The sequence below is a fragment of the Haliotis rubra genome, unplaced genomic scaffold (assembly GCF_003918875.1).
Source record: "Haliotis rubra isolate DU_JTF1 unplaced genomic scaffold, ASM391887v1 Scf422, whole genome shotgun sequence".
NCBI lineage: Eukaryota > Metazoa > Mollusca > Gastropoda > Lepetellida > Haliotidae > Haliotis > Haliotis rubra.
In genome coordinates, this window is record NW_025767105.1 from 508,428 (window position 1) to 522,050 (window position 13,623).

At 41.4% G+C, this 13,623-nt stretch overlaps 2 protein-coding genes across 3 annotated transcripts in view; one reads left to right on the forward strand and one right to left on the reverse strand.

Annotated features, from left to right (window-relative positions):
* The window catches only part of LOC124288684, a 72,599-nt gene that overhangs the window by 49,403 nt on the left and 9,573 nt on the right, over positions 1-13,623 (forward strand). For both annotated transcript variants that reach the window (XR_006901507.1, XM_046725253.1), the window contains exons 24-25: positions 9,622-9,698; positions 9,785-10,036. Coding sequence is in view for 1 of the 2 variants with exons in the window: in XM_046725253.1 (XP_046581209.1) it covers positions 9,622-9,698; positions 9,785-10,036 (329 nt within the window). In the remaining variant the exon portion in view is untranslated. The remainder of the gene's footprint in view (positions 1-9,621; positions 9,699-9,784; positions 10,037-13,623) is intronic.
* Positions 2,375-4,439, reverse strand: LOC124288685 (putative ankyrin repeat protein RF_0381). Its single transcript, XM_046725254.1, has one exon. The coding sequence runs from the start codon at positions 4,057-4,059 to the stop codon at positions 2,689-2,691; it is 1,371 nt and encodes a 456-aa protein (XP_046581210.1). The 5' UTR covers positions 4,060-4,439; the 3' UTR covers positions 2,375-2,688.

The following is a 13,623-nucleotide window of genomic DNA, read 5'->3' on the forward strand; positions in this document are numbered from 1 at the left end:
ATGTAGGAGGTGGGTGGGCCAGGGAGATGGGGTGGGAGACAAGTGACAGCCGGGCTATCACCATTGTGAGGGAGTGAGTGACTGGTCCTGTAATGTAGGAGGTGGGTGGGCCAGGGAGATGGGGTGGGAGACAAGTGACAGCGGGGCTATCACCATTGTGAGGGAGTGAGTGACTGGTCCTGTAATGTAGGAAGTGGGTGGGCCAGGGAGATGGGGTGGGAGACAAGTGACAGCGGGGCTATCACCATTGTGAAGGAGTGAGTGACTGGTACTGTAATGTAGGAGGTGGGTGGGCAAGGGAGATGGGGGTGGCATACAAATGACAGCGGGGCTATCACCATTGTGAGGGAGTGAGTGACTGGTCCTGTAATGTAGGAGGTGGGTGGGCCAGGGAGATGGGGGTGGGAGACAAGTGACAGCGGGGCTATCACCATTGTGAAGGAGTGAGTGACTGGTCCTGTAATGTAGGAGGTGGGTGGGCCAGGGAGATGGGGGTGGGAGACAAGTGACAGCGGGTCTATCACCATTGTGAGGGAGTGAGTGACTGGTCCTGTAATGTAGGAGGTGGGTGGGCCAGGGAGATGGGGGACGGAGACAAGTGACAGCGGGGCTATCACCATTGTGAGGGAGTGAGTGACTGGTCCTGTAATGTAGGAAGTGGGTGGGCCAGGGAGATGGGGGTGGGAGACAAGTGACAGCGGGGCTATCACCATTGTGAGGGAGTGAGTGAGTTGGGTTTTACGCTGCTGTTGGCAATATTTCAGCAATATCACGGCTTGGGACACCAGAATTGGCTTCACACATTGTACCCATGTGGGGAATCAAACCTGAGCCTTCGGTATGACGAGCAAACACTTTATCCACTGAGCAACCCCACCACCCTATCACCATTGTCCTTTTTGAAATGAAATATAAATGTAAGCATTATTAAGGGACTGTTCATTGATGAATGTGTGATGGGGGCAGAAAATTGAGATCGACAGGGTGTCAGTGAAGTGTGATACAGTCCAATAATCAAGTTGGATGGATAGCATGATAAGTAATTTGGATTTTCATCTGACACCAAACTTTGACCATCTCCCTAGGAACATTCATTCCTTGCTGAGAAGAGTTCTTTGTGTTGAATGTTATAATTACGTCAGGGGCGGTGGGGTAGCCTTGTGGTTAAAGCGTTCACTCCTCACGCCAAAGACCCGGGTTCGATTCCCCACATGGGTACAATGTGTGAAGCCCATATCTGGTGTCCCCTGTCGTGATATTGCTGGAATATTGCTAAATGCGGCTTAAACTCAACTCATTCACTTACTCACTATAATTACGTCAGTATATTTGTGTACTCTTTCCATTCCAACACATATCATATGGACAAATAGACAAATATACGACCAATTTCTTCCATTGATATTTGCTCTTGCCTCAAGCCAGTCAGTCCATGAAAACTGTCGCTAATCATGCTGCTATGTCGTTTTGATTGGAATTACAAACCATATTATGGTTATTCAAGCAAAGAATGATTTTGTCAGCATACATGAACATACGTGACGTTGCTGGAACTATATAATTGCCGTCTTTGAAAAAGTGATGTGTCAAAATAATAATTCTACACACAAAAAAATCAGTAAAAATACATTTTAGAAGAATATTTATTTTGTAAATATACAAATCCTGACAGTTAATCATGCATATAGAGTACATGAATAAATATAACAAAAGTTATCAATCAGCCACAAATTCTAAGAGGTTTTATTCAAAACTACTGGTAATATAGATGCCCAACATATAGGAAACATTTGAGGATCACATACATATAATAATAATAATAATAATAATAATAATAGTTGACACAGATTTCAGGGGGTTCATTGATAAATCAAACATTATTCATTTGGTGCAACAGTTAGGCTCAAGCCTGACAACATGGAGACATACTGGCTTTCACCATATATTCCTACATAATCAGGTTTCTAACTCACAAGCAAATCTTTAAGGTATTGATATGTAGGCATGTCCAAAATATATAATAAAGCAGTACTTTTTATGCTCAAAACTTTTTGTCAGTGAAACAGTTTTTATTTTCGCTAATACAAATTGATTTGGATTCAATACAAAGACCACTGAAACTGGGCCATTGAAATTGGGCTGTTTGAGATCAAGTTGTCACAAATTACTGTAAAATGGTGTCTTATTGATTTTACCAGCCCAGACACATTGTTGCTTGGCAGCTACATTATCAGCTTCTGGGTCTGATGTAAGCATTTGGCTCGATGTCTGCCATGGAATAAATCATATAGTTTTATGGTCCCATTATGTAAGTCAATGACTGACTGACTGAGTTTGGTTTTACGCCGCTTTTAGCAATATTCCAGCAACATCACGGCGGGGGACATCAGAAATGGGCTTCACACATTGTACCCATGTGGGGATTCGAACCCGGGTCTTCGGCGTGACGAGCCAACGCTTTAACCATGAGGCTACCCCACCGCCCCATGTAAGTCAATGACTTATGAAGATCTTACTATGTTGTAATACTGATTGAAATATTTTACCTTAAGAAAATAGTACACAGTATTTCTCTGATACAGACATATTGCCATAAAACATCAGCAGTTACGGATATTTCCTCACATAAGCAGTTCCACCAACCATCTCACATCAGCAGTTAAAGTTCCACCAACATCCCTGCTCTCGTCATCCTATAGTCTGAGCTGCTGCAGCAGCAGCTGCCTCTAGTGATCGTTTCCTCTGTAACCGAGCCTGCATCCTCTCATATGACGCCTTCACCTCGCCTGTCTCATCATAGTCAAATGGCACTTTGTTGTCCTCATCTGTCATGGTAATACGTGCACCGGCTCGGATAAGATACTTTGCCACTTCAATATGACCATTCTGGATGGCCATATGCAGAGGTGTCATCTGACGGGTGTCGGAGTCGTTCGCGTTTGCCCCATATCTCATGAGTAGTCTGGCACACTCCATGTTGCCAGACTGGGCAGTGTAGTGAAGGGCAGTCAGACCGTGCAGATCATGAAGGTTTATATTTGCACCTGCTTGAATTAGAATTAGAGCTACGTTGAAATTTTCTTCCTGGACAGCAATATGCAGGGGGGTTTTGTTGTTTATTGTTAGGATGTTTATATTGCTTGTGTATCGCAAAAGGAGATTTGTCGTCTCTGCTCCACCACACAATGCTGTTAAATGGAGAGGAGACTTCCTGAAATTTGTTGTCAAAGTTGCGTCTGCTCCATTCTCGAGCAGAAGTGAAGCAAGTTTGAGGTTGTTGTCAGCACATGCTAAATGGAGGGGAGTTCTGCCTAGCAGCTTTTCCTTGGTGTTGATGTTCATTGTACTTCTCTTGATGATCATTTTGGCCATGTCCATGAACTTGGCCATCACTGACAGGTGGAGTGGCGTCATCCCACATCTGTCTCGAATTGTCACGTCTGCTCCTGCATGTATCAAAAGCTTGGCCATTTCTGTGTTCTTGCACAAGAGAGCTGTATGAAGGGGAGACTTCTGCTGCTCATCCACTGAATTGATATCACATCCACTGTCAATTAGTAGCGTGGCCATCTTCGTGTTTCCTTTGACCATCACAAGATGTAGAGGTGACCTTTCCTCTCTGTCTTTGGCATTGACGTCTGCTCCATGTTCAATCAACAACTGAACAGCTTGTAGCCTGTTCGCAAAAGTTAATTTATGGAGGAGAGATGTTCGAGATTTCCTGGACAGCAGCATATTCACATCTGCACCACATCGCATCAGGAATTTGGCTGTTTCAACGTTTCCGTAGAACAGTGCAACATACAAAGGAGTAAAGCCGAAGTTGTTCCTCGCATTTATGTCCACTCCCTTGTCCAGTACCAACTTGATGATTGATGGTTTATGTCTTTGAGCGAGTATATGAATTCCCGTATTTCCATTGCTGATAATTGTGGAGCAAAGTTCACGACTGTCTTTCCCATAAAGCTCCAGTGCTTCACGAATATCACTTTCACTTCCTGCAATGATAAGTTTGGCAAACTGTTCTGCCAACTTTTCAATTTGGTCGTATTTCTTCATATTGAGAACAGGCTATATAACTATTGACTTACTCCAAGTATTTGTGTATGTTCACTATAACCCATTACCTATCTTGAATGACTGAGAGCTTAATCTGTATATTAGCTCCTGTATACACACAAGGATTTCATATGCTTCCAGATCAGTCAATGATTTTCTTCGATATTGACAAGTTTGTATAAGACATGTATACCAGCACTGCACTGGTACATTATTTCACCAGCGGTTGATGTGTGAGAGAGTTGTCTGGGGCAGCGTCAGTGCACATAAGTGTCCTGTCTCCAACGTCATCAGCTATCTTCTTGAATTGCATCAGTCACCATTCTCAGTAGTATGGTTGAATCTTTCGTTCACAAATTTACTCCAGAAATTAAGAAAACACAGAGCTTACACTTCTTATCTAGTAATCCATTTCACATTTCATGATGGTTGATTTCCCTGTTTCTGTAATGGACATCAGTGTCATCTCCACTTTTCCACAGAATCTGACGTTATATACCAGCTTTACTTTAATCCATAAAACTGTTGGCAGAGATTTATGATATCTGTATAAGACAACATAAGTATCGCCTAGACTGGAGATCACTCGAGTGGCCCATGTTGACGTGTTGCTGTGTACACCACATTAGACACTCGTCCTCAATAGCTCAATCTTGCTGTATTGGAATTCTTTATTTGCAATTTCAATGGAGGTTTTCACAGCACATACGATTCCATAATTGTCACCTGCTGTCTCTATGACCACAAGGCAGTTCATACCTGACAGGTAAATCACACTCACAAACACCCTTTCCACGATTCAGGTGTGTCCCTCCCAATGGCTGGCCACATTAGTTCCCCAGTATAGCTGATGGCTATTTATACAAGGGGTCAAAATCTGTCCAGATTGACAGCAATTTATGCAATGGGAAAATTTGGTTCCATTATTCATGACCTGTTGCAAGTAATTGCTACCGATGATTTGATTGTCAAATTTATTATCCCAGTGTTAGGTTAGTAGATGTCAAATCCTGACTTTGAAAGGTACTGTCTGTTTGCTGGGATTTGCAGTAATCCAGACCCATGTTTGACCAAGCGCTGTAAAGATTGTAGATAAAAGAAACTGGTAGTCCGCTCCAAGGTGTGCTCAAGTGACAAGTTTCCCCTTGTGTGGTTCCCATGAAAAGAATGCCTTTACACTTTTGTTTGCGGCAGTTGTGATATTGGTGTCAGTATGGTTCTGCTCGGCCAGGCTGTAACGTACCACAATGGTAGTCTTGGTTTCACTGTGCCACCAGGGTTGTCAATATCACGCTAATTTCACACACCCCCATTGCAGCAGCGATCAGATACCCTGTGATTGCCGTGTTGACTCTTCATAGGACAGGGATTAAGTAATCTGAGACCTTGATCAATAAATTCGACAGCGGAAGACTAGTTTTGATTGATTTTTAATTACTCGTGTGTCTCCGTCCCTACTGAGTGATATAGACGTCGACAGTCACCCACATACCTATTTCAGATGTAAGTTAAGTTGTTGTGTTGTTAATTTCCTTGTTGATGTTCATGAAGATTATCAAAGTTTATGAATAGCCACACTATGCTTATGTGCTTATTTCTAGTTGACATTGATTAAATCACAGCCAATTCTTAAGGCAATCTTATCTTTGCTTAATGCATTTTGGAGTCAGTTGTCAATTTCAGTCAATGACTCATAAATTATGCTTGGGGAGTAATCTCATTGTTGAGGGATCTGTCACTGTGTGTAGTTTCATGTATATTTCAGGCAGTGAAGTGTTCATTATTCTTCTTGCGTCCTGTGATTAATGTTTTTCTGACAGTATTTTTCACCATGGTCAATAACAGGATCAGATACAAAGAAACATTGTTTTGACTGGGATATGAGAAATATATTGTGTATCTGTACTGTTGTTCATTGCATATAAGATATAACATGCCAGATATTGCCCCTGGAGATAAACTGGGCAAATTCATGACCTGCATGTTTTAGAAAGAGCTGCCTGTCTCATTACTAATGGTCAGTTCACTTTGATTTTGTTAATTATCAATATTTTTCTTCATCATGGTTTGTTCAACAAGGAAAAGTAATGTGATGTTTGTTTCACTAGGTTAGAATTGGGTCTATGTTTGTGTTGACAGGTTTTCATAGTGATTATTTCATAAGACGAGATAATACTGAAGATTTTGTGAGCTTACTCGTGTGTACTGCTGCATGGTGGCCACAATGTAGTGGTCGGTTACACCAGGTCATTGTCCTGCCACAATGCACACCAGGTGCTGCATGGTGGCCACAATGTAGTGGTCGGTTACACCAGGTCATTGTCCTGCTGCATGGTGGCCACAATGTAGTGGTCGGTTACACCAGGTCATTGTCCTGCTGCATGGTGGCCACAATGTAGTGGTCGGTTACACCAGGTACCACCATTGGTCATTGTCCTGCCTGCATGGTGGCCACAATGTAGTGGTCGGTTACACCAGGTCATTGTCCTGCTGCATGGTGGCCATGTATGTGGCCACCATTGTCCTGCTGCATGGTGTCCATGTAGTGGTCGGTTACACCAGGTCATTGTCCTGCAGCATGGTGGCCACAATGTAGTGGTCAGTTACACCAGGTTACAATGTAGTGGTCGGTTACCAGGTCATTGTCCTGCTGCATGGTGGCCACAATGTACACCAGGTGGTCGGTTACACCAGGTCATTGTCCTGCTGCATGGTGGCCACAATGTATGGTGGCCACAATGTAGTGGTCGGTTATACCAGGTCATTGTCCTGCTGCATGGTGGCCACAATGTAGTGGTCGGTTACACCAGGTCATTGTCCTGCTGCATGGTGGCCACAATGTAGTGGTCTTACACCAGGTTACACCAGGTCATTGTCCTGCTGCATGGTGGCCACACACCAGGTGTTGTCCTGCTGCATGTAGTGGTCGGTTACACCAGGTCATTGTCCTGCTGCATGGTGGCCACAATGTAGTGGTCAGTTACACCAGGTCATTGTCCTGCTGCATGGTGGCCACAATGTAGTGGGATTGGGTACACCAGGTCATTGTCCTGCCAATGCGGTTACACCAGGTCATTGTCCTATGGTGGCCACAGTAACATCTGGCCACAATAGTGGTCGGGTCTCCTGACATTGAAGTGACATAAGTTCCAGTACAACCAGATGATATCCATCACTTTATTAGTATGCAAGGGAAACTAACAGATTTGTCAATGCTTTGTTTAGGAAGTAACATCTCTAGCTCCATCTCCCAGGAAGTGACTTCACTAATAGTAAGCTTTATCTCCCTTAACTCCAACATTGTACAGAACTTCTCTTGTTCATGGGCTTAAACCGACAGCCAGTGAAAACATCTATTCTGAACACAAGTTCAGCATGGATGTGCATTCAAGATCAAAGCATCTATATTTTTCATGGCCTGTATAAACTGAATGTAAATTGGGAAGATGTTTCATGAGTATCAAAGAGGGAGAAGTAAGTATTATGCTGAAACAGATATGGACTTCACACATCGAACTAATTTGAGAAATGGAATCCATGCATTCAGCATGACAAGCAAACAGCTTAAGTTCTAGGCTACCTCACCACCTCTTATTTAACACTAGACAATCTAGATGTATTGCACTTATATAAAGTGCTGTTTATTGTAGCTCAAAGACTTGTGTTACAATAACACTGACAAATCTACAGCAGTCCACACTACACCAAGGGTATTTTCAGGACAGGGAATAATACCCACATGATCTTATTTGCTAACCCTTGGTATGTCTATAGGTGTATTCTAAATGGAATATTGAAATGTTTGAAATAGATAGGTGAGAGTTTTTTGTCAGGGAGGTATAAACAGTTTGATATCAGTTATCCCTGTCAAAACAGGGGATATTATGAGAGTCTCTGTTAGAACACAGGAGAACAGTTCGTGTGCTCCTGACAATACTTGGTAATGGGTGGGAGTGAAGGGCATATTACAATAGCCATTGTGGGTGTCAGTTGTATTTAGTCAGGGTTCTATGCTGGGGTTGACAACAAATATCTATTCAAGTGTTGGGGTACTGCTTGTTACTTATTGTAGTACGGAAATATTGTGACTTCAAAGGTTTTGATTGGAAAAAAATATTGGAATGGATTAAATATTGGACTTTTGACCAATATGCAATTATTCTTTAAAAGATTTTTATTAAGTTTAAGAGGGGTGCGACAACATGCCTGACTTCTGTATCAGTACATGGTGATATTCGAGTCAGTACACACATGTTTCTTCAAGTGGTTGCTGTTGGTCGCTTTGTGTTCATCTTGCATGACTTTAATCTGGGCTTGTTCTTATAGTATCTTGTAATCAGAGTTAGTATTGTTGGTAACCGTCAACTAGCCCCAGTAGTTGTTCTAGTGCTTGTTCATTAGGAGTGGTACCTTTTCAGAATAGATACACCTTTACAACTTGAACAGATTCATAGATATGCTGTATCTTGTACCACTAGGGTGCACAATATACTTTGTTGTGGTGGGATAGTATTTTTGTAGTGACTCCAGCACATGCAACACACCAAGAATGAGAAAAGACCAATCTTAGTTCACAATCTTGTATGTTTATGTAAAGCACATTGTGTTGGTGGCTTATATAGTTAGCACCCTCCATGCAAGAGCAATGGACTGCGATGATCTTTGCTGACAGCTTGAGTGTTGAATATCCATATTTCACTTGACGCGGGTGCTGACATGTCCAAAAAGTACTCTACTATATGTCATATATAAAATTCATGCAAGGAACAAATTTGTGAATATCCATCCTAAACAGACTTTAAAATGATATATTTCCTTGCGTGAGTTAACTGGCAGGTCTGACTCAATCTGCATTGGTCATCATCAGAGGTGAATCAAACAACATGCATATAGTTACTGACCTGTGATAATCTACGCTGGCAGGGGTCTCAGCAACACATGCTTGGTGCATGAAGCGAACAGGATCCAGTGGTCAGACTTGCTGACTTAGTTGATGCATGTAGTTAGCTGTCATTTTTTGAAAATACATCTCATGAGTTCAGATGCTTTGTGTGATGGCCAATGTTATTCTGTCACTTTTTACTGTACACCAAGTTGATGTGAATAGTGTATGATTAAACATTTTCAGACATGGTTTGGGGAATATTGGATATTACAAACAAATGTCATGCAGTTGGTGTTGTCATGACTACAGTTTACTGTATTATTAGGAGATGAGCAGCCTGTGTTTTCTGTGGAAATGAGGGTATATCTTTGCGTTTGTGGGATTTTAACTTTCTGGGCAACAAATAATCAATGCCACCCACAGATGATGGTGAAAGGGTCAAGGGTATGATTTGAACTGTATGAGGTCAAGATGCTTCCATTGAATTTACTGTGTTGTTTCACTTACATGGCTGACACGTTTGGTAGAAAATTGATGTTATGAGTTATCTCCCCTGACTGGGTATTGTGACACTTGCTTGAAAATGCTTATGTGCAGTGATAAGTCTAACTGGAAACTATCTGTGCAAATTGTCTGTGTTAAACCCAGCTCACAGTACTGTTGTTTCTGTCCCCCAGGGTTCTGTCCAGGGGTCCCTGCTGGTGCAGATAGACGGACACTCAACCCCATCGGCTGCAGACAGGCAGTACAACAGGTTTGTAGCTCACCTATTAATGTTCACACATTTGTACCTGGGGGAAGATGACATAGTTTTTCATGAACCATATATTTCTTCTTCAGATCAGACCCAGACTTTCATTCAGACGAGGAGCCAGAGTTACAGTCTCTTCATGCAGACAACTCCAAGTCACCCTCCTCTTCATCTAAGGGAGGCAACTACAATAGACCAGCATCAGAGTTGCCTCCCCCTGTTCATTTTGAGGTCCAGCTGCCCAGTGTGTTGGAAGGGGAGAGTGAACCCAACACAGGGAGGGAGAGGGGGACAAGAGCTCAGGGGAAGTTACGGAAGGGGATCACCAACAGCGTCCACAGGTCATTATCAGGGCAGATGTAAATGCCTTTAAAGAACCACTAAACTTTGTTTTTTGTTACTCTTTTAACCATTACATATGACAGATTTGTGGTTAGTCTTATGCGGAACACCAAATTTATTCTTTAAAAACTTGTGGTTAATTAATACCGAGCGATTAAAAGTGGCCAAAAAGTCGCCTGCTTCCCTCTCGCCCGCCAACGAAACCACAGACAGGTTACGTAACTCTGTCGCCAGAGCACTGCAGTGACGTCATATGAGGAACGATTTTCAGTTAGTTGTATAGAAAATGTGTAGCACGCTCATCATTTTGATGATTTCTCGACATCAACGACGACATGCCGAATCGCTGTTTTGTCGCCAATTGCTCCTAGGGTCGGGCGATGGTGTCCCCATGCACAGATTTTCACAGGACCCCGCAGTTCGTGGCTAAATGGGTTATGTTTGTGAGTGCGGTTTAGCCGCCAGGGAAGCCTGAAACGATATCTTACTTGTGTTCAGATCGCTTCACGGAAGTTAAAGAATCAAAACTACTTACTAGTTGTAGTAAAATATGCATATGATTGATGACCATAAAGATTTTCTATGACACAACTTGTAACATAACAATTTCTTCCTCGGAAGTGAGGTTGTGTCGTCGGTAACAATAATATTGTAAGTAGTATATATTGACTCCACCTCGCTGCCACGAGAGAAATTGTTATGATATACGCTATGTCATGCAAAATCCTATTGGCTATCAATAAAATACATATTTTACTACCAGTAGAAAGTAGTTTTGATTTTAGAACTCGGTGAAAACAAACCTAAATAGCATTTATCCTCAGACTGGCGGATGTTCCTACAGGGCCGCCATTTTAAAAATAAAAAATCTGTTAGAATTAATGAGATTATAGTTTGTTTTCACTGTTAGAAAATCAAGACTACTTTCTACTCTTTCGTGTTAAATATGTATTGGAATCATAACCAAACGGATTTTGCATGACACAACTTATAACATAACGATTTCTTCCACGGAAGCCAGGTGGGGGTCGAGTCACAATACTGCGCCGATAAATTTCTTGCTACATTCCCATGGTTAATGTCCACTCACCAGTATGTAGATACTAGTCAATGTGCGCCTTTATATTTGGTCTTATAATCCCAATTAGTTTATTATCACACTTGTATGCATTTTGAAACTAAATAAAAGCAGACGATCTGCTGATACTTATAGTGAATTTATAACAGAACTGTAATATCTAGACATTTTATAGTTTGCCAATGTGAATCATAATTCGCGACACACCCCTAGTGCATGTTGTCTGTCTCATTACACTTCACGGCTAAAACAATGATTCTGTTGAATGCTACGACAAATGAATAAAAACAAAATGCAAATATTAAAATTAAAACAGATTAAAGTTATAGGAACAATATCAGGCCATTACCTTGTTCGAGGAATGTATCCATCAATATCCACAAAACTGTTCCAAATGATGTGTCTTTTAACAGTTTAATATACGAAAAAGTGATAAATCTTTTCAGGTATTGGTGTATAGTCTCATTGGTCACCCAAGATAGCACACCTGGCAACTAATTGCATAATGTCCGCCTTTCTTTAAAAAACAGTAATTTAGTTAGCCAATAATGGGCAATCAATCAATGTATTGCCGGTTAATCCTTTGAAAGAAGGACGTTGTTTTACGCAGACACCGACACGACAGAGTGTATTCAGTATAGATTAGTAAATCTACATACATAAACACTACCTTTGACAATTCCGCTGTGTAAGATAAAAGTAATTAATCAATCAGCGTGTTATCGGTTAATCCTTTGATCGATGTTTATAATGTTGATATTTACTCCAGACACAAGAAATGCCAAATGGGAACCTTTGTCGGGTAATCTAAGTGTGTTACCACTAATTATACCTGTTTTAAATTCATTAACTGACCATCAAGTGAATGATGACAAATAACATGTGTAGGTTTATACCACCTAACACGGGTTACAACGAGGGAGTATTAATTGCTGTATTGCATGTGAAAACTTATGGGCCGACACTGCTTTGAGAATACAAACAGATTTTTACATGACATGATTAAATATCGAGGTAAAACAACACAGAAATGGGATCAATTTGGATCAGTCATTATACAAATAGGGCCTAACGACACCAATCGATTTTGACAGAATCGCCTATGAAAACAAGTTGTAACTCGAAACTAGGCAAAGCAGGAGACAAAATTAAATGACAGTAGATTGTGAGAACATATAGCTTTCATTTTCCACAACAATTGTCACGATTTCAGGTTTATACAAGCCTGTAAACACGATAATTTACCCCCTAAAATGTAGATGAATTCTGCATCGGCTCTCAAAGCTATTCCTCATATGACGTCACAGAGGCGCGCCGCTCTGATTGGTTGAAATTTCGTTCGCGGGTGAGAATTGTGCACTGTTGTCAAAAAGGTCGATTTAAGTCAATTAAAGGACGAAATGAGTAGTTTTAATGACGGGGTTTCATTTATAACGATGCCAGTTAGTGATTTATGTATTTGTACCCCCTAGGGTTTATGTGACCTTTAATATGTTGTTTTCAGAATTGATAGATAGTCTATCATGTATTATATATATGTAACATACTCCCAGTGTGAGATCACTCAGTCACATTATTTTTTTTAAGAAGATGGTCTTCGTTGTTGAGTGAGTGAGTGAGTAATCATTTTATGCCTCTTTTAGCAATATTCCAGCAATATCACTGAAGGGTACTCCAGAAAAGGGCTTCATGCATTGTACCCATGTGGGGATTTGAACCTGGGTCTTTGGCGTGACAAGCAAGCACTTTAAGCACTAGGCTTCCCACCTCCCCCTTCGTTGTTGAACAGAAGCAGCTGATATGCTTAGATCTCTTGACATCCACTGCTCATTCCATAGAGCAGCATCAGCTCTGTTGCAGGTTCTGTTTCCATATGTTCTTGTGTGGGCTGGTGACCCCACCATCAGTTGTTGGTAGGAACATTGTAATGCTTGGAGCCAGACAATGAAATGATTTGCAGACAAATACCAGCAGCTCTAACGTGATTCTCTGTCCTACAGGTAGCAAATGCAGTTCTTTGAGCTTGGCAGCAGTATTTTGTATACAATGTAGATTGTCCAGGTGATTTTGAAGATGCAGGAGACTTTCTAACCATGCAATAGTCTAAGCCTGAAGTGACAATGCATGGACTAAGCATGTAACTCCTTGTCCATATGTGTACTGAGTTGCCTGTTGTTACTTATGTGAAGGTATGCACCTTGCAGATGGTATTCACATGGTTTTTCAAACTTAATGTTGAATCAGTTCTTGATCATGCCTACAGTTCTTCTGTGACTCCTTGGTTGAACACGTCTGTCCCCAGCATATATGTTGGGATGTTGAAGCTGGGATGCTTATTTTGGAAGTAATGGTCAAAATTTCATGAAGTTTGTCGTCATCCAACTTTTGATGTCAACTCTGTAGGTTGTGATTCTCTCTTACTGATGATGTCGATTCTTCAGCTTGTAGAGTGTATATGGTGAAAAGTATGAAGCCAAGAATAGTCGTTGTGGCACTCCATATTTCAGT